Here is a 20585-nt window from a genome sequence, read left to right on the forward strand (position 1 = left end):
TGTCCAATAACATGCTCAAAATAGACAGTAAAGAAGTTATCCTTCAGGCATCCTTAATAAACATAATTGCAAACGTTGTTTGAGTAAACTCTCCTGAATTAAACAGTTCCTTTAGGAGGGATGTACTTACATCACTGGCAGCCTGCCTAGCAGCCTTGGCAGCTCGGATAGGAATAGCATCACTTTTTAGATCATATCCCCTTGATTTTAATTCTTCCAATCCTGTTTTGTAATAGTTCTAGAAGAAAAGGTGAACTTTGAACGAGCAGTTTCTAGCTAACAGAAAACTTCAATTTGTAAGTGTAATCAAGAGCTCTGGATTCAAAATATACTTACATCACTGATATTGTAGGCATTAACTTTAGCCTGTATAAACTGTGGCACATCTGGAGGGAGGTGGTACTTGTGAATAATTTCTTCACCTTTGGATTTATACCTTATCTACAAAGAAAAATAAAGAAATTTAGCAGCCCAATGTTTACAGATTGTAAAAGCTTAATAATGCTGACTGACACAACTTAAAGATCCCATGCTAGCTCACTCACAAAGCAAGGCAGGATGAAATCCCAGTCCTTGCCAAGTGAATGGTATAAATCCCACTGACTTAATTGCTGCGAAGAACACATTAAAAATGATGGACATAAACAAAATTACAAACATACACACTGAAAATTTACATGAACAGCTAATTGAAAAACTAAAAAAAATCTGATTTCCAGGTGATCTTCCACTGGAACAGAACTGTGAATACACAAATGTTTCTGTGCTTGTGTGTGTGTGTGTACATGCACACACATGCACCTACAGATTCATTTCAGAATTCTCTTACAACTGGATGATAAAGTGAAGGTGGCCACAGTGCAGAAACTGGTAATGTCAGAGTGTAGCAACATGTTTTCTAAGTTTACTTACATCACTCAGCTGTTTGCTATTGATCTCTGCTTGCTTCTGTACTGGAGAGTCAGTCACTTGTGTAAATTTGGTTTGATCAGGATGCTTTTTGTAGGTGTGCTGAAGGAAGATAATAAATGTATTTGCAGAAAACGCACACAAGCACAACTATTTCATAAGACATAGCAACGTAGCGTTACTTGGGATAGTCAGCAGTTATGGCATGCGTACAGATAAGCACTGTCATGCACAACAGTTCTCGTGCTACTTTTTAAATAATCAGAGAGCAATTAGATTTTTAAAGTATTATTAAAGTATGAATGTAAAATAATTTCAGTAGGCATATAAATATAATAAATAGCATACATTATACATTCTAGTATATTATATACAAATATATATTTAAATTATTTTCCAAGTATTGATTAAATAAAATCAGTATTAATAAAGTCACTAAAGTACTTTTAAAGTATTAATGTAAAAATATGTGAACTTAAGCACGCAAATGCTTGAGGTTCATTCTTCATTTTCGTACTCCTCTAGTTTTATGGTTTTACTTGTTTAAAAAAAAAGATTGTGCTATATCTGTCTTGATCACTAGATGTCAGAAAAGGCCCTAAAATACAGACTAATATGTGGGTTTTTTTAAAGTCACATATGCTAATAAGGCCAAATTCAAAACCATCAAAGTTAACAGGAATCACTCTGTAAATTTTTGTGTGCCTCAGAAGCAGATACTCTGTGTGTAGTTGGCTACTTGACAACTACTACTGTCCTGTACTTACATCTTTACACTGCTCTAACTTCTTAATAGCTTCATACTCTTGAGTTATGGTCTGCGGAAAGTAGCACTGTGTCTTTTCCTCCTCGTAATCTGCTTTGTAATTTTTCTAGGAAATAAAATCAACATTCAGTAAGAAACCATAATTGAGCTTTCTCTGAACTGAAAGTATGATAGTGAAAACAGAACGATTGCCACACTTACATCACTCTTCATAGCTTCAACTTTCATGCAGTGAGTATGATGTGGGTCCTCAAAGCTGCCCAAATAGTGTCCTAAAATATTCTTTTGATATGCATCTTTATATTTTACCTGGAAAAACAATCACAAATTGATAAACAAAAGTAATCAAGAGTGTCAGTACTGAACGACATAACATAAATCAAATACATACATCACTAAAATTCTTCAGAACAGTATCAGTCTGGAACTTTGGTGTGTCACAGTAATTCATGCTGGTTCCTTTTGATTGTTCATAGGCTTCTTTGTATAATTTCTGCAAAAGAAAATAATGTCAGATAATGCAGTAGATTTCACTGCAACTCACTCACAACAAATTAAAAATGACAGGAGTAAAACTTTGAAAAGATGCAAAGAAAAGCTTTCCCTGACGATTGAAAAACAAATGGCACTTTTTTCCCCAATGATTTTTTTAAAAAAATTTTTAGTCACTATTAGGTTTGTAAGAGAAGACAGAAACATCTGACTACTGGTTTTTGAACTTGTGTCACTGAGAAATATGCAGTGTCTTTCCATACAGATCAAAACAGCAAGAAGAGAGAAATCGAAAAAGCCATTACAGTGAGTAACCAGAATATGAGTATGTGAAAGTAGAACATATTTTATCATTAGTGACATCAGCTGAAGTTCCTCAAAACAGTAAGAACTGTCACCTTGTGATCCATTTTCCACAGGGACCTAAATGAACTATACAATAATTAGCTATCCCCATAACATGCCACAGCTATTGTTATGCTCTGCTGTGGAGACACGACTCTGTACCGTTCTGATTGGTGGTATGTCATGACAAAAACGGGTCTATAAAAATCCTAAGAGTTCCAAAGGAGAAGCCTTGTGAAGAAATGATGAGTTTGGTTTATTGTACACAACTGAAAATCATCCAGCTGTACTTTGATAATACTTACATCACTCAGCACATTTCCTGCAGTTTTTAATTGCCTCAGCAATGGGTTCTCTGTAGCAGGAAGCACATTATAATCTGCAATAGCTTTATTCTTTTCATAGTCTGCTCTGTATTTTACCTTTAAAAAAAAAAAATAAAAAAAAAAGGTGAGGTTTTACAAATCAGTATTAAAAGTCAAATGGTCACGTACCTATACCATCGTGAACTTTTCAGGAAAATTTTCCCTTTTTAACTTATGGTGGCAAAGGACCATGAAAGGCATTCAGATCACAGGAGTGCAGCGATGACGAGATGGGAGGCAGGGTTGCAAGAAAAGTGGGAGCTATTTAGTAGATGTCCCCCCCTTTAAGCCCCTCTCCAAACACTGTAATTTTTCAAATACCAGTTGACATCTCAGAATAGTCACGTTCTTACAATTCGTGGCATAAGATTGTCTTTGCTGATGCATATACTATTGCAGAAAATGCAGAAGCCAAACAAATTCTGTATTTTGAACAAAAATGAGCCAGCACAACATCAGTGCGATACACTGAGCGAGGATGAATAAATACGAAAATACTGAGCCAAATTCAGCCAGCTTAAGTTGGTCTTAGGTATCTGCACTGATTTGTTCCAACTAAAAATCAGGCACATAACATGATCAGAACAAACAATGAAGCCAATTTTACTTCACTGAAAGAAAATTCTACTTCATGGGTGCTATTGTGGAAGATCATAAGCATGGACAGAAGTTGTCATAAGCTCCCTAGTGGAAGGCACACAAGAATACATCTTTCGCACACAATAAAATATTTCTGACACTTGACAAAACGGTTTCAGCACAAACTGGCCTGACTTCAGAACTATACTCAAGCTAAAGAAATGGGAGCACACATAACATACCTTACTGACATTATTTGAAACTCGCTTATTAGCTTCATATTCTGGAGTTTCAGTCTGCATAAAGTAGATTTGGTCTTTTATGCTTTCAAAGTCTTCCTGGTATTTTCGCTGTTAGGAACAGAGACAAACAGATAACAATGTATCAAATGCAATTATATTATAAATCAGACATCCATGAAGTAGCTTATTTAGGAAAAGAGAAATACCACAAATGGAGCAGGCAAAATCAAACGATATTTTCCGTGTTAACATAAACAGAGGATAAAGCTGTTCATTTCAAGATTTTCTGAAGAATTCACTTACCATACTTATATTGTCTGCATTCATTTTCGCAATTGCAACATCATAGCATGGAGTTTGACTCCACTTCCCTTTGATATTGTTTTTATAGTCCTTGTGGTAAATAATCTATAATGAAATCAAAAAATAAAATTGATTCCCCAAGATACAACTCAATTTTCACTTGACAGATTTGCTTTTAAAAGTCTTCTTTTTAAGTTGCTTCACATTTTACATCTGCCTTATAACTACTTTAAGCATTATTGTTAAAAACACCTTAAATATGACTTGGCTTAACCACTTCAGTATTCAGTTATTTCTATTAGTACCTCCCTGACCAAAAAAAGGACAAATAGGTGAACTAAGTCATCTGTTCTAAAGGACAGTTATTAATAATAAAATCTTTCTATGAGACATCACTAACATATTCCTTTGGTTCCATTTTCTCACTGGTCACATAATATTGGGACATGGTATTGCCCATTGGTTAAGCCAGAATTTATTGTTATTGCTGCTGAAAATTGTTATAAGAAAACCCTTGTAATATATGGATTGTCTGGTATATGTGATTTCTATTAGACTATATTCAAGCACACAGCAACCAAATATCAACTGTTTAGACAGTTCCTGCCTGTCTAAAACCAGAACATCTTCCCAAGTTTCGACTCCGTGTTCCAAATGCATTTTCAGCCACAGTTGTGGTGCTTATCACAAAAAATACAACTTGTCCAATGCTTTTTTAATTGTTACACATTGATACAGAACATATACGCCAAAAACCACCTTAAAAAAAATTCTACATTTTATTGTTTTGGAGATACATATATAGCTTACTTAATTTCAAAGAATTACCATACCAATCTTGCTTTTTACATGTCTAAAATTTTCCTTGATGTCCTCTTAAATTTAGCTTTTAAGCTATAGAAGAATAATATTCAAGAAATTTTCTCTAAATTAAATACTATTTTCTTTCACCTTCCAAATGGGTTCACAACATTTTTTTCATGGCTTTGCAACCATAAGTGAAACTGTAAGTTCCTATTCTTAAACATCAGATAATTTTCAATACACAGCAATAATGTGTGTCTTCATCATAATAGCTAAATTCTGAACTGGGTTAAAATCCTACTTTTATCTCACAAGATTATGCGACTTAGTTCCAGTTTCATCAGCAAAAGTTGGTCTTCCTGTATTTCACTTCACCTCCTGCATTCCTCAGCTGTGTTTTATTCTAAGCATGCCTAAAATGCATTGACAAGAACTGGTGCTAGAGTCGTTGTTAATTACACCACACAGTTATGAAGTTTAATGTTGAGTGTTCCTTGTTAATTTGGTGTGCAAACCAGGAAACCGTTATCTAAGTTGCCAGACATTTCCACTGACTGGTATCCATGAACTTAAGAATCCTGGGACATGTACGTGTACAACGGTTTGACACTGAAATCAACACTATAATGTATTCTGAGCAGCTGACTAGGCAACTTTCAGCAAAATGGGGTTATTTTCCTTGTAAGCAAGTAACTGGCTCCAAAACCAGATAGCTATTTACCTGTCACTGTTTACATTTAAGAGAACAGCAAAATGGATGTTGTTCACTATTTTCTCCTGTAAACACAGAAAGTGTAAAGCAGAATACACAAAAAAAGAGGGAGGGAGAATAGGAAGTAATGTGTGTATGGTAGAAGCAGAAACGTTTTGTGAAAACTAAATTCACTGACAAGAGTAAATTTTCATCTTTAACCTAAGACTGGGCAGGATTTTCTCTGAGACACTCGAGGAAGAAAGAAACTGCCTCCCACCACTGAAAATCAAAGGGGTCTTGATATGAGCTCTGGGCTTTTCTTTTGCTTTCCCTTTCTTTAGGTACCTTTTTGCCTCTCTAACTCCAAAAGTGAGGTTTCTACAGAAAGAAGAGCACTTCATTCTACTCACATCACTCAGCTGCCTTGTCACTTTCTTGGCTTGTTCCACATCAGGTGGATCTGGCAGAGAAGTAAATTTAGATTTTCGTTCATCGTGCCCTTTTTTGTAGACAATCTGAAAATATGAAAGAAGTCAACATTTACAGTAACTACCAACTTAAGCATCAGAACATTTATCTCTGCTAACACCACCATTAACGAAGTTCTGTCCTCAGCTACTGCAGCATAAACTCTTTCAACCAGTGTGTTCTGGAGGACTACTGAGAAGTCTCCTGATAAGAGACAGTGAAAAAGAAGCAGTTCCCTGGGAAAGTTTTTAAGTCTATTACTCTGTTGCTCCTGATAAAGATAGACTGTGAAATTCTGGACATCTGCAAAATTCACTGAAATCTTCAAGTGAGACCTAAAATCCTGGGTTGAAGAGTTCTACATATCTAAGTATCAGCAAATCACACAGCCTCACGAGTTCCTGACTTTTCTTATCACTGAGGCAGATTTGTAGACCCACAACAGTGAACTGGGCTTACAGCCAACCCTGAGAGTTTCTCCATTCTGAAAGATACTTGAGGTCTTCTTACTGATTACCTCAGAAGATCTTTAATACATTAATTATTTCATTCATTCATAATCTGGCATAAATTGCCAACAGATTTATACTCTGTATTAGAGTACATATTTTTCTATAGAAATAGCATAACTATCAGAGCCAACTATCAGTGCGCACGTACGCATTTCTATTTTCTGTTCCATTATGAAATTTTTATATCTAGTCAAAGTCCACCAGGAAGTCTACCAAGTCACACTGTAACAGTGACCTAACTGTCAATCAGGCTTTGATACTTACATCACTCAGAGACTTTTGAGCCTGTGCCACCCTTCTGAGCTCTGGACTGTCATTGTATGGATAGAATAATGTTTTGTCTCCTTCCCAGTCTTCAGTATAGAGTTTCTAAAAAACCAGAAAAATGTCAGAATATTCACTATGAATTACTCTCTGACTTGGAATGCTTCTTGCACTTAGCTGCCTAGACCTGTGGGGTTTTTTTTCTTACCTTACTGAACATTGCTGTGTTTTTTATTGCATTCACAAGCTCTGGCGCATCAGGGGGAAGCAGGTACTTGTCCTTAGTCTCCTCCCAGTTCTGTTTATATAATACCTGGAAAGAAAGATCAGCATGTTAGTTACTCTATCATTAGAAATATATTTACTTTTGTGAATAAACTACCTGCTCTAAAGATTTTTTTGAAGTGAAAGTCTCAAACCAGTGACATTTGAAGACATCAACTGGAAACATTTAAGATTATATTTATACTTCCCTATCAACTTCTCTATCTCTCCCTGTGCTTCTAAACTGTTCTATAAACATTGCTTTAGTGCCCTGAGCTCAACACTTTATTCCTATCAGCAACCTCATGATCCACTAACGTTCACAACCCTTCTAGAAAGTCAGAACTCGCTCACCTTGCTCACTTGCTGTGACACTTTCTTTGCATGTTCTATATCCTTGGCCTTTTCATCAACGTGGCAAATGGTTCTAGCAACTTCACCAGCCATGCGGTATTTAACCTAGATCAATGTACAACAAAATGCATTTATCCTTACAGCAAAAAATGACTTTTTTTTTAAAAAAAAGCAGAATATTGATATTTTGACACTTAATACTGTAAACAGCCAAAACCTGAATTCAATAAAGCATTTAGGACTAGTTGCTTCTTAGAAATGAAGCCTGTGGAAGCAAACGGATTTTGCAAATTAACTAAGAAATGAAGCTTTGAGACAGTTTCAAGAGATGTGAGTCCAAGTTAGAGGTAGCGTCCTTCTGTAATCACAGAGTTCTTCCTAGGAGTATTTCCACCCTGCCTATGAGATAGAGATCCCCACGCTATGCAGTATATCTCCATTTCAGAGTCCATTACCATGTAAACACTAGCTGCAGTGCCGAAAACAATACAGCCACATCACCACGGCAAACCAGCAGCTTGGGCACAAAATCATCCTAATGCGGCTACACCACTCCCAGCGTGACTGCAGGCTCAGTCAGCGTTAGCAGACGGATTGCTGCATCCCATTCCTCAATCCATCCCGAGTCAGGAGCGGAGTATGATTTAACGCACACTCTTCTCCTGAGCATCGGTAAGGTTAGGTGACTACCCTCTCAGCTTTAGGGGTTCCCATTCCTAGGGACTCAACTCTCCCTATTTCCTGTACAAAGAATAAAGAAGCGTTTGTAGGTGAATTTCAGTTTCCCAGACTGTGAAGTGCATTGTTGAAAGGTAGACTAGAGCTGCTTAAAAGAAAGAGGGGAGGATGAGCTAGGTTCTGGAACTAGGGGCACTGTATCAGCTGGGCAACTGCACTCAGGCCAGACTTCAAAGGCAGATCATTAACAGTGGAATTCACACAGAGGAGACAACACATCTTGGAAAATCCCATAGTAAATGACAGGATGTATAGAAGGTCATTTTGCAACACTTGGGAGAATCTAAGCATCATTTTCTCTTTAGGAAACTGACTTTCAGTTGTTTTATGAAAACAAAAATGTTTAAACACATCTTAAAACCAAAATTCTAGGGTTATTTACCCAGTGCACAACTTAACCTCAATAAAAAAAAAATCATCAGGCACATCATTCATGATGCCTGCAGAACACAGTGTGTGGAATCTTCAAACTCAACGATGTGGGCATCGCCACCATCTCCCATGGCTGTAACTTCTCATCGGAAATTTTCAAACCTCTTTAGCCACAGTGAAACAGGGCTGCTATTCAGCTGGAAAGGAACCATCACATCTCCCTCCTGAAAGACCTAAATTCCAAGCTACAACACAGAACTCAAATTGTCATATACTCTGTATCCCTCGCTTTTGTAATGTGATAGTTTTTGCTAAACTTTCAGATTGCCTTATCATCAAAAAATTATCGCTTCTTATCTAACAGCTAAAATTGTGACTCAATTTGCTTCTTTACCACTCAGTAAGTATTTTTTCTTATGATGATACCTACCTCACTGAGCTGGTCTTGCACTTTCTTGATTCTCCGCATTTCTGGGGTATCAATTGTGGAAGCATACGGCTTTCCTTTTTCTTTTCTAAATTTTTCTTTGTACTTGTTCTGAAAGAAAATAATGATAAATAGAATTAAGATATATCCTAAAGCTCTGCCAGAAATGTATGTAGCAATTATTAATTTATTTGTGTGGTTAGTATAGGAATTTTGGGCAGATTATTGAATAATACAAGCTGGTATTACTCAACTACATTTGCAGAGTTATGCTTCTTTCAACCAACTGACTTTCTTCCATCTGACACAACAGAAAAAAATCCATTTCTACCTTTAGCCTGGTTTGGATCACCCCTAATTGATTATATTCTCCTTAGCAGCTTGATATTGACAAATTTACAGTTTCAGTGACCAAAGATAAGGAAGGGTGGGTGAGGGTAGCAGTCCTAGGCCTGTGACCTCACATAACACTTAAACAGTGAATGCTGGTAGGTAATATACATTAACATTTAGGAAAAGGGATCTTTTGTGCCACTTTTTGTGCCCAATGTTTACCTAATGCACTTAAGCAGGAAATGGGCAAGAAAGTGGCTAATTCAAAAAAGGAAACTTCCTACTTCAGGCAAATATCATTAATACACATCATACAATGAAGTACAGGAGACAAAATAGTAGCATAAAGGTTTGCACTAATACCTAGTAAATAATTTTAAAGTTGGTGTTCCTCAAGAAATAAAAGACATGGGATAATTTACCTCACTGAATAGGTCCTTCATTTTATTACTGTGTAGCAGATAAGGTGTCAAAAACTTAGATGGGTCCACTTTTGTCCGTATTGTCCTCTTCCTGACTGGAGGTGCTGCATCCCCAACAGAAGGTTTTTTACGCTCAGTAATAGATTTTTCACGCTCAACAGTAGGTTTTTCATGCTCAATAGTATAGGTGGTAGTCTGAGGACCTGTGAAGTCTGTACTAATGGTCTCAGTGATCTCAGTGATCACCTGGGAATAAAGAAAAAAAATAATTATTTGCTTTATAACTAGAAATCATCATTTTATGATAAGCATTTTTCACCTCCCCTATCTAGTAAAAGGATGCTCAGTTCTTATCCAGGAACCACCTGCAAGACAGAAAATCAGTGACACTTTTCCTACGGGGATTATCCAGTATGCCTACCATACATCAATCTAAAAAAAGCCCACAACGAATTAACTGACTGGCTGATTTCTGTATCAAACTCATCTCATTATTCTCCAGAGTAGGTGGGAGAGTGGGGCTCCTGTGCCTCTGTTCTATATTCATAACTTCCCCTGGCATTGGGGGAGCTCTCAGGTAGGGCCACAGGCTACTAAAACCAAAGTGTAGAAATGTTCTCAGTGCTGAAGCTGGGTTGGAGACACACGTCGTACAGCCAGGGCTCCTAATGATGTCACTGGAAGTTGTGAAAGCAGGTCAAACGTGTGTACAGTCATTCAAAAAGATTATCTTCTTCTTGCAAACGGAAAGGAATGGACACAGCAGACAGACAAGCTCAAGCCTTTGCAATCTTGTAGTACCTACACGATGCACCAGCTGAGTGAACAAATACCTAGAATCCACCTTTTCTACTAAACTATATTTTCTCATAGTCAGATCACAATCATGGCAGAGACATAGCTGAGATATTTACCTAATCAATGATCAAGCATCCATTAGAAATAAGCACTTAATTAATTTAAATGGTTTATGTACTTGCTTATCAACATATTCATGCTGTAAGCAATAATGTTAATACTACGATTCTAATTAAAAGCATTTAAAAATAATTATTGCAACTTAAAAATGTGCTCTAAAATCACCTGAATAAATGCCAAGCTTTATTTCATAGCATCTAGCTTTCAAAATAAAAAAAGCACCTTTAAAAGCGAACGCATGAAGCTCATATTCCTGATAGCTATTTGCGTTAGTGTGAGACAGACCAGAAAATGCACCACGCAATAAACATTAGATTGAGAAGTATACAACACTTAAATCACAAAAGGTTTGTTTACTATGTGAACATTAATTGCATTTCACAAATGCTGCCCCAAATTACATCAGCACTGCCACAAGTTTCTCTCTTACAACTCATTTCAAATATACAAGTGTTCATCTAACTTTGGGCACTGAAAGCACTGGAGAGTTTGAAACCTGTCTAGGCAAACACTGCAAGCAGCACTACCTGCTGTTAGTTTTATAACAAAACAGTGAAGCTATATGGTTTTATAAAAATATATTTTGTATAGATTTGCAATATTCTAAAACTTGGAGAGGCTTGATTCTGAAAATACAGCATTTTGTGCAAAACAATGCTTTTATTTTCATATGATAATGCATAGGACCACATGACACTAATGTATTAGATTGTATTTACAGATGATGGGAAAAGGTCTAATCACATTAGCTAGGAAGACATTCGTACTCATATGTAATTCTTCATTCCACAATACATCAAAAACTGATGCAAATCAGACACAGAAATAATCAGTCATGCTATATCTCCCTTTAAATCCAGTCTGGGTACAGATTTTCAAACACCTGATGAATGCAGTGCACAAATTAATCTTAAAACTAATAAGATGGAAGTCTTCCTTCAAAAGGATAGCCCTAGATTACTTGTTCAAACAGTATTAATCAAATCAGATATTATTAAATTAAAAATACAGAAAGACTTGGCAAACAGATCGTTTGTTTGGAAGAAAACACACTCACAAAGGGAAACATTAAGCTTTTATTTCCACATAAGTCTATGCCATAAAGAATATTCCACGGCAACGTAACAGAGGTTTGGGTTATTCCTATATTACAAGGAGAATTTTGAATTATGGTAATAAGTCCTTGGTGACTCAAATATTTGTTACCAGTGACATGAAAAAAATCTGCAAACCACCACTTTTCAGTGAAATTACACAAGGTGAAGGCAGCAGAACTGATATATAAACTGGTTTCAGGCAGAATCTTTTTACATAGCTCTTCAGAACAAGGTATAATGCATGTATGTGCCTGTTGTTCATATGTACGTATCTAGTCACATTCAAATCCTCACTAATTCTGTTCATCTTGAACGCTAATAATTGGATTTTGCACTAGTAAGAGGATTTTTGTCAACATGTTACCGAAGTAATCTTCCTGCCCATGTTTGTTGTTATTAATGTAACCTGTTGCTTCCTCTTGTCAGGTCCTGTGCAAAGAGCTGCTGGGCAGGAGCAAAGGGAAGACTACCAGCAAGACACAGAGGGCCGGACAGAAATGAGCACAGTCTTTTTCTGATGGACACATCCACGGTTCCTTCTAATGGAAACTAAAGAGCGGCAGATAGGATACTCAGAACAAGCTAGGCGGCCTCCAGATCATCCCACAACAGGGTCTTGCAGAGAAAATAAAGTATTAAGAAGCAACTGTTCTCTGACATGTGTGGTTAATATGAAAAATTAGTCCTCAGAATACAAAGGGCCACTAATTTAGCATTTTGCATTAATTACATGCATATATACACCACAGGCAACATCACGAGGACATTTACCTCCTCTGGTTCACCCTCCTCAATAATCGTCTCTTCAATGTAGTACTATTAAAAAAAGAGAAAAAAAAAAATCATTTTTAGGCCAGATCATACAGAATAGCAAATTCTAACTTCTGTTCAGGTCTTTTAAAAACACACTTTTGGAGAAATAGGACTGTAGTTGCTATGTACCTATGCAGTCACATTTGCATCCTTAGTAATTGTGAACACCTGTCCATTTTTTGCATTCATGACTGGATTTTTTCCATACATTCCTCAATTAATCATCCTCCCAAGTAATTAATGAAGGATCATTATCTAATTTTACCTACAAGAGCAAAGACAATGATGACCACACTAGATGACCACACTAAAAGAAAGAATCAGCATTCAAAAAAAACAGGATTTTCCAAGTGTTTGATAATACGCTGAGAGGACTGTAGTAGGTTTCTCTCTCTAAGGCTGCCCTCAGAGTTGCTCCTACCTACAGATCCTTGAAGGACACCAATAATTTGCTGGCTGCCAGCACAACTTTGTACTACTGATCACAATTCTGAGCTCAGCAGTCCAGTCAATTTTCCACCCACTTTACTGTCCACTTATGAATCCCATGTCTCATAAATTTGGTGATAGGAAGACTATGGGAGACTTTCAGAGGTCTTACTAAAGTAGACATGGTATGTAACATTCACTGGTCTCCCCTTGTCCATACCAGCCGTGAAGTCATTATAATAAGCAATGAGTTTGGTCAGCCATGATTTGGCTTTGATAAATCAATGTTCTCTGCTCCCCATGACCTTCATGTCTTTCACGTGTTTAGAAAGAGTTTCTAAAAGGATCTGCTCCATAGCCTTCCCAAGGACTGACATCAGGCTGACCAGCCTGTGGTTCCCTTCTTTCTTGCCCTTCTTGAAGATGGGTGTGACATCTGTCCTTTTCCAGTCATCAGGAACATCCGCATCACTATGACCTTTCAGAGATGATAGCAGCCTTGCAATGTCATCAACCCATTTCCACAGCACCCCTGGATCCATCCCCTTTGGTCCCACGGAAATACGTACATCCCAGTGAGTTAAGTCATCCCTAACTCTGTCTTCCTCTGCTGTGGGTACTACTTCACTCCCACATCTCTGCTAGGAAGCTCAGAGATGTGGAAGACCATAGGACAAGCCTTACCAAACCTGAGGCAAAAGAGGCTTCAAGTACCTCAGCATTTTGCCTGTTCCTTGTGACCAGCTTCCCTGCCCACTGAACTATGGTCCCACACTCTCTTAGCTTTCCTTTTGCTGCTGATGGCACTTGCAGAAACCTTTCAGCTGTTCCTTCACTTCCCTTGCTAGCTTCAACTCCAGTTGAACTTTGCCTATGCATGTAGGAATGGAGTTTATAAAGTCTTACATCTTTATGTTCCTCCCAAGTAGCCTTCTCCTCCTTCCACCTTCAGTATACTTCTTTTTTTGTTTGAGCTCAGTCAGGAGCTCCCTGTTCATCCATACCAGCCTTCTTGCTGTGTTTGCTGGAAACCAAAAGCTTCCTGCCTTCTCCATTCTCCATCACTCATTTAAACAGGGTCTCCAACTAGCACTCCTTCCTTGCCGTGTGTGGCTCTGCCTCTCGCTTTTCATGAAGGCACCATCAACCTCTTCTTCACTTCCCCTGATGGTGCCAAACCTGCTCACCTCTTCCTTCAGCAACATGCAGTGCAACTGAGTGACCAGACCAGAACACATCTCCCACTGGAATCACAGAATCACCGAGGTTGGAAAAGCCCTTGAAGCTCCTCCAGTCCAACCATGAACCTCACACTGACCGTTCCCAACTCCACCAGATCCCTCAGCACTGGGTCAACCCAACTCTTCAACCCCTCCAGGGATGGGGACTCCCCCCCTGCCCTGGGCAGCCCATTCCAACGCCCAACAACCCCTTCTGCAAAGAAATACTCCCTAAGAGCCAGTCTGACCCTGCCCTGGCGCAGCTTGAGGCCATTCCCTCTTGTCCTGGCGCTTGTTCCTTGGTTCAAGAGACTCATTCCCCTTCTCTGCACCCTCCTGTCAGGGAGTTGTAGAGGGCGATGAGGTCTCCCCTCAGCCTCCTCTTCTCCAGACTAAATTCCCCCAGTTCCCTCAGCCGCTCCCCATCAGACCTGTGCTCCAGACCCTGCACCAGCTCCGCTGCCCTTCTCTGGACACGCTCGAGTCATTCAATGGCCTTTTTGGAGTGAGGGGCCCAAAACTGAACCCAGGCATCGAGGTGCGGCCTCACCAGTGCTGAGTACAAGGGTAAGATCCCTTCCCTGTCCCTGCTGGCCACGCTAGTGCTGATGCGAAAGGCAACAAGGGCTACGTCCCTGCCCTGCAGCGCTCTGGGAGCTTCGCTCCCCCGCTGGCAGCTTGCCTTTCCCCGCGGCGGCCGGGAGCCGGAGGTGCCAGAGCCAGCCCCGAGCCCGCCACCACCCCGCTCGCCACCATTTGCCGGGCCCCGCGCTGAGGCGCCGCTCGCAGCCATGCAGCAAATGGCGGCCGCAAGATGGCGCCGTCCCGCTGGGCCGCCCCCCGGCAGATGGCGGCAGCGCTGAGAGGAGCCGGCAGCGCCGGGGCCTCGACGCCCCGAGGCTTCGCCCTCCACCTCCCCTCGCTGCTTAACGGAGGAGAAAACAGTTAAAGATGTTGCTCCGTCCGCTGTAGTACACAGCAGCTATTTTATTCAAAAGGTGCTTAACTTGCCACTGACTTCCAGAAAGGAGAAAACATGAAATGTGGGTTTTGTCTTTGAAAATCTCCTCAGCAATGATTTGCTCGGGGTCACGTTCCGAAACTGTGCAAACAACGCTTTGAATCGAGCTCTAAAAAAAACCTCTTATTAAAAAGTTTAAGCCCTTTTTCCAAACTTGTTCCTCAAAGTTAGGTTCATGTAACTAGCCCATACTTTCCAAGCAGTCTCATATTGGGCTGTTTTGAGGCAATTTCTGCTCACTGGCCCTATACCGTGTTTGACCCACCTTCCACAAAGCCTCGAGTAACTCAGCAGCAAAGATTTGTGTCATTCACTGTGGTTTTTTGCACATCACAAATAGCTACAAGGTCCACTGCAGGGTAATAACTCCAGAAAGAAAAAATAGTATCTTAAAATCCTTATCGTTTTCTCAGCAATGAGAATTTTCATTGCTGAAAATTCAGCAATTTTCTAGTCTTTCGGAAGATGAATTTCTGATAAAACTCTTACAGGTTTAAAATAGGTGATTCATATACAAGTGGAATTCTAGTTAAGAAAACTCTGAAAAGGCTTAAGCTGACTTAAAATTGTACCAGAATGCTATTGTTTCTATTCTATTTAGCTTCTCACTATGAGTATCTCAAGGGAAGCCACTAAAGCAGTACCATCTCGGTCTGTCCTAGGGATGTGGTTACAAGAAGGTGGTCATTCAAAATTAAAAACAAAGAATGAAACAGAGCTGTGTAGACAAAAAGCCCAACATAACCACAATTCCAGCAGCAGCAAATAAGCATTGACAGCAAATAAATATAGATTTTGTTACAGAGAGCACATAATGCTCAGGAAGCATAAAGGCAATTACAACATGGCGATAGGAAACTTAATGGAGGACCAGTGTCTTTGTAACGAAGTGGTACAATGTCTTTAAAATGGACTTTATGAACGGTAACACTTGTTTTACAAAACGCATTTAACTAATTCAACTGGCAAACCATTTGACTTTACTTCATTCACTATTTGAAATCTATAAAGTTGCCAGTGAGGGCTCAATGCTGTAACACGGCCTGAAATCAACAGTCCATTGAATATAGTGTGGAGATAATGAGTTGTGGGATGTCTACATTTATACTGGCTTCTTCTTTTCCTCAAACAAACACTGAGCAATTTGTTATAATCACTTATGTATTTCATACCACATAATTTTTTTTCATAATAGTAATAATGCAACAGGTAAGACCACACTTTGGTTAACCTCATATGCTGTTTCAATAGTAAAGTCATTATTCCAATGGGATTTGCTCATAATAGTAAGCTGTAGGTTCCCCAGTTCCAGGGGATTCATTTAATCAAATTGTTGAGACTAAATAATTAGGTATATAACTGTGAGTTTAAATGACCTATTGGCAAATTAATCCCTGATGCAACTCCACAGTCATCTACAGGTTTAATTCTAGCTCCATCTCTGCAGCTTCTTAAGGCTAAACTGGTTAACGGTACCTTGGTGGCACAAAACTGCTGCATTTCTGCATTGCAGTGGGTACAGAGGTGAGGCTAGAAAGTGGCTTCCAGAGTCATCCTCTCTAGCATGGATTGGATGACAGAGAGCAAGCCAGGAGGGAAAAGAGATGGCCCACTGCATCTATAATTACACAGAAGAGTAACCACAAAACCTTGCGATGGGGGTGTGGGATGGTTACAATCCTTATTTAAACAGGGAAACTATGACAGCAACCAGAGAGACTTTGCTCCATTGACAGCAACTTTGTTGTTGTTGTTGTTGGTTTTTACTGATCAAATCATCTAATAAATGTCTAATCATACCCTAATCTTCAGAGAGCAAACACCAAGCAATGATTTATGCTCATGAGCAACATCTCATTAAAGTGATTAATATATTCCTTCACAAGGCAGGAAACAAATATTTCTACTCTCAGATTTTATTCTTACCTCCACAACTTCCTCATACTCTTCTTCCTCCATTTTGAGGGTATTCTTCTGTCTCCCCCACTCACTGGCCAGGCAGCAAATGAAAGTATGAATATACAGTATTAGCCCAAGACTGAAAGTACTATGAAAAGCTACTAGTCAAGTTCATAAAGCACCTGGGGTCATGGTTAGTAACTACTCAGATTATTACAATGTTGTTGGCTCATCAGTGAAAGAATTTGAACAACAGAGAGAAATGAAGTTGGTATCTGGTATTATTTTGACTATTGTGGGAAAGCATTGGATTAAGTTTCAAACATACTGATGTAAATTACAATTTTGGACAAATATTTTAATAGTTGTAACACCAATACTGGAATTCAATGAAAATAAAAACAAAAAAAAATCAGAGGAAGAGATTTCTTGTAATATGATTTGATTTTTTTCATTACAACAAAATTATTTGAAAAATGTTTCTTTTCTTTTCTCTGTGACTATTCTGTGTTATTTCATTACATTATTCAAGCTCCTGTTTGAATGGGAGCTTTATCTGTATATTCTACTACATTCATTCATAAGTAAAACCATAATGTAGAAAAAAATTGTAAATTTTTTTTTTAAGTGACCTTAGGTTAATGAGGCAATTTCTGTCTTCCCAGCATTAGCTTATATAGATGCTCTGGGGTTTGGGGTTTTTTTAGCTCTTGTGGCTTTTTTCTCTCTATTTCTTCAGACCTGGAAAATATGAAAATCCATATAGCTGGCTGAATTATAAAGCACAGATTACTGTCAAAACCTTTAAATGAATTAATTAACACAATGATTTTGCTAAGAGGCAAAGCTACAATTTTCCACCAGAGGCTACAGTCCTGTTTCTAATGTTGGTAGGGGATGAGGCTTTGGAACAGCTGTTCCTGAGTCCAAAGATATTTGCCGTGTAAGCTAATACTACCAAATGACGGGGTGGTTTTGTTTAGCTGGCTAAACTGCAATTCCTTCTGAGGCAAGTGAAGTCTAGTAATGCGGGTTAAATATAGGAACATAGAATACTGTCCCTTTTAAGTTCCAATGTGTTGAGAAAAATTACCCCCCAAAAAATCAGTTTGTTAAACCAGAATGTTAATGATTAAAATAAATTAAGAATAACTCAATAAGCGGCATGTTGTATGAACAAGTAGGCCAAAGTTTAGTAGGGATTGCATATAAGGATACAATCTGTACAAACTGTCACTATTATAACCTTCAGTTACACTTCCAAAACACAGTTCCAAGTCCTTTCCTCTTATTGCAATTTGCAACCCGTCATCCAGACAGAAAATCTGACTTCCACGGGCAAGGCACAACAACTACTCCCAAAAAACTACAGAATCAGGAAACAGCTCAAGATCCTTTTCTAAGGGAAAGAAGTCAAACGTGATTAAAATGCTCTTACCAGCAACATCTAGTAAATATCCTTAGGAGCAAAGCCTCTCCAGTCTTCCCTCCTGAGCAGCACTGGGCGAGAGCGAGCCTGGTGCATCGGCTCCTAATGACGCATGTGGCTAGCACAGCCAATCTGGCTCCAGCCCGCTCGAGTTTCAGCCCTAAATATACTTGGTGACCCCGGAGGAGGCCACCTGTTCTCAGCAACATGAAGGAAAAGGGAGCTGGGCACTTCTGTGCTCCCGAGGAAACCCAAAACACACCAGAGCTTGACTCAACTTCACCAGGTCTCTGCTGAAATGGATCCCTAGGCAAATCCAAGGAAGCACTCAAATGGAAAAAACAGGCACATTTTCTTCTTTCAGAATTGATAATAATAAAGAATTTGAATTGACAGAAACAATTTTCTTCCTATATTGTACCTGAATCAAAACTACCCAAATTCAAGAATCTCTGAACTTAAAGGAAAGAGGAGTCTGGAGAGAGGAGTCTGGACTTCAAACTACATTTTTAGTATAAGTCTATCTTTAATTTTATCCCTATGTATACCTGAAGTGCATTATCAACTTAACTTGATGCAAATCACGTGTCAATGTTTTTATCACTTCTCATGAAATGTTACATAGCTGAACACATGGACCTGGGAACTGACTACTGGCAAGGAAAAACTTGCAAGGAACCCGATTAACAGCCAATATGTCTGGTGAAGAAAGGCTAAGAATACATGATAAACAGATTAAGTGACAGGGGAGCAATTCTAATGCACAAAGTATTTTGGAAGGTCAAGAATTGTATGATGTATGGCGTAGAATCACGGTGATGATAACGGAGCTGATCTCTCAGGTCAGCTAGTTGAGTACACTCACATAATAGGATTGCTTTAGTTGTTCAAGGAGGCACATTTAAAAGCCAATACCAACAGTGATCTCTTTTCACATACTATATCACATAATTCAATAAATGATTGTCAGGAGCCCTTGAGAGACATCTTCTTGTTCCTTAACTCTTTCCAGAAGTTAATATTTATATCCAGATGAAATATCATATCTCATTCACTACTGCCAAGTATTTTATACTCTGCACAGAGCTGTAGATCCTTTCCTTTCTCCTTTAGGCAAGCTATATGCTTTCAATTACTTAGCATTTTGCTTTACTAGGCAATCCTTCCCCTTTTAATCTTAGTTCTGTTTATTTAAAAGTCTTTCAGCTTCTTAACATCTTTTGAAGATGTCCAGAAATGAATATAGCATGTTGATGGAGCCTCACGAGAGCAATGTCAGCTTAACCTTCTGCTCTCCAATCCAGATCCTCTGTGTGTGCATTCCTGAAATAACTCACAGAGTCATTTTCTCCCAAGTATGGCTTTTCAGTTGATTGGATGCATAATGTGACATGTATGTAAGAGATGACAAACCTTTATCTAGGGAAAGGCCAATTTTTTTAATATAACATGCAATTCATTATTGCCGTTTCCAGCTCAAATCTCCGTTGATGCCAAAATTAGCACCAGGGCTGGCAACTAACCATCCCCCTTCTTGGGTTCAGGGCCTCTTTTTCAGACTCAATAGTTGTACTTTACATTGCTCTTCCTGTAAATGGCATTGCCCCACAGTCACTGCTACAATACTGGATATTATTATGCCTCATTCCAATCACCTAATTTAAATCAGGTTTGCTAGATCAACAGAAGCTTGTATTCCTCTGTCCTGATGGTTATTCTGACAAAATTAGCAGGCATTTTCAAACGGGATGCAATTTTCCGTGCAGTTCTCTTGCAAGTTCCTGCAAACAATTTCTCCCTTAGTGATATACACCACAACTGAAGGACATCACCTTCAGATTCTTTTACAGTGCTGTTCAATATATCTTATTTAGAAAGACACTAAAAAAGGCCAAAGTTACATGCAGGATGCAAGTACCACTTTTTCTGCTATGGAAATGCAGCTGTCTGGTGTGAAACACAGCAGATCTTTAGCAGCAGACAGCTCAGGGCTGGAAACGAAGCATGGAATCACCCATCAAAATTACAGAAGGTGTTTAAGAACCAAAAGTATTATTGTGGAAACAAAAAGTTGTACAGAATATAACATCTATGTACTGATATCAG

The 20585-nt window shown here is 38.7% G+C and overlaps 1 protein-coding gene across 1 annotated transcript in view; it reads right to left on the reverse strand.

Moving 5' to 3' along the window:
- The window catches only part of NEB (nebulin), a 156091-nt gene that overhangs the window by 111851 nt on the left and 23655 nt on the right, over window positions 1-20585 (reverse strand). The window contains exons 6-23 of the mRNA XM_074873845.1: window positions 17683-17791; window positions 17078-17141; window positions 12440-12484; window positions 9654-9899; window positions 8902-9009; window positions 7362-7466; window positions 6952-7056; window positions 6744-6848; window positions 5910-6014; window positions 4002-4106; window positions 3699-3806; window positions 2818-2934; window positions 2067-2168; window positions 1877-1984; window positions 1677-1781; window positions 913-1011; window positions 337-441; window positions 131-238 (exon numbers count right to left, since the gene is read on the reverse strand). Of these exons, the coding sequence (XP_074729946.1) occupies window positions 131-238; window positions 337-441; window positions 913-1011; window positions 1677-1781; window positions 1877-1984; window positions 2067-2168; window positions 2818-2934; window positions 3699-3806; window positions 4002-4106; window positions 5910-6014; window positions 6744-6848; window positions 6952-7056; window positions 7362-7466; window positions 8902-9009; window positions 9654-9899; window positions 12440-12484; window positions 17078-17110 (1809 nt within the window). The 5' untranslated portion in view covers window positions 17111-17141; window positions 17683-17791. The remainder of the gene's footprint in view (window positions 1-130; window positions 239-336; window positions 442-912; window positions 1012-1676; window positions 1782-1876; window positions 1985-2066; window positions 2169-2817; window positions 2935-3698; window positions 3807-4001; window positions 4107-5909; window positions 6015-6743; window positions 6849-6951; window positions 7057-7361; window positions 7467-8901; window positions 9010-9653; window positions 9900-12439; window positions 12485-17077; window positions 17142-17682; window positions 17792-20585) is intronic.

This window comes from Strix uralensis, chromosome 6 (genome assembly GCF_047716275.1).
Source record: "Strix uralensis isolate ZFMK-TIS-50842 chromosome 6, bStrUra1, whole genome shotgun sequence".
Lineage (NCBI taxonomy): Eukaryota > Metazoa > Chordata > Aves > Strigiformes > Strigidae > Strix > Strix uralensis.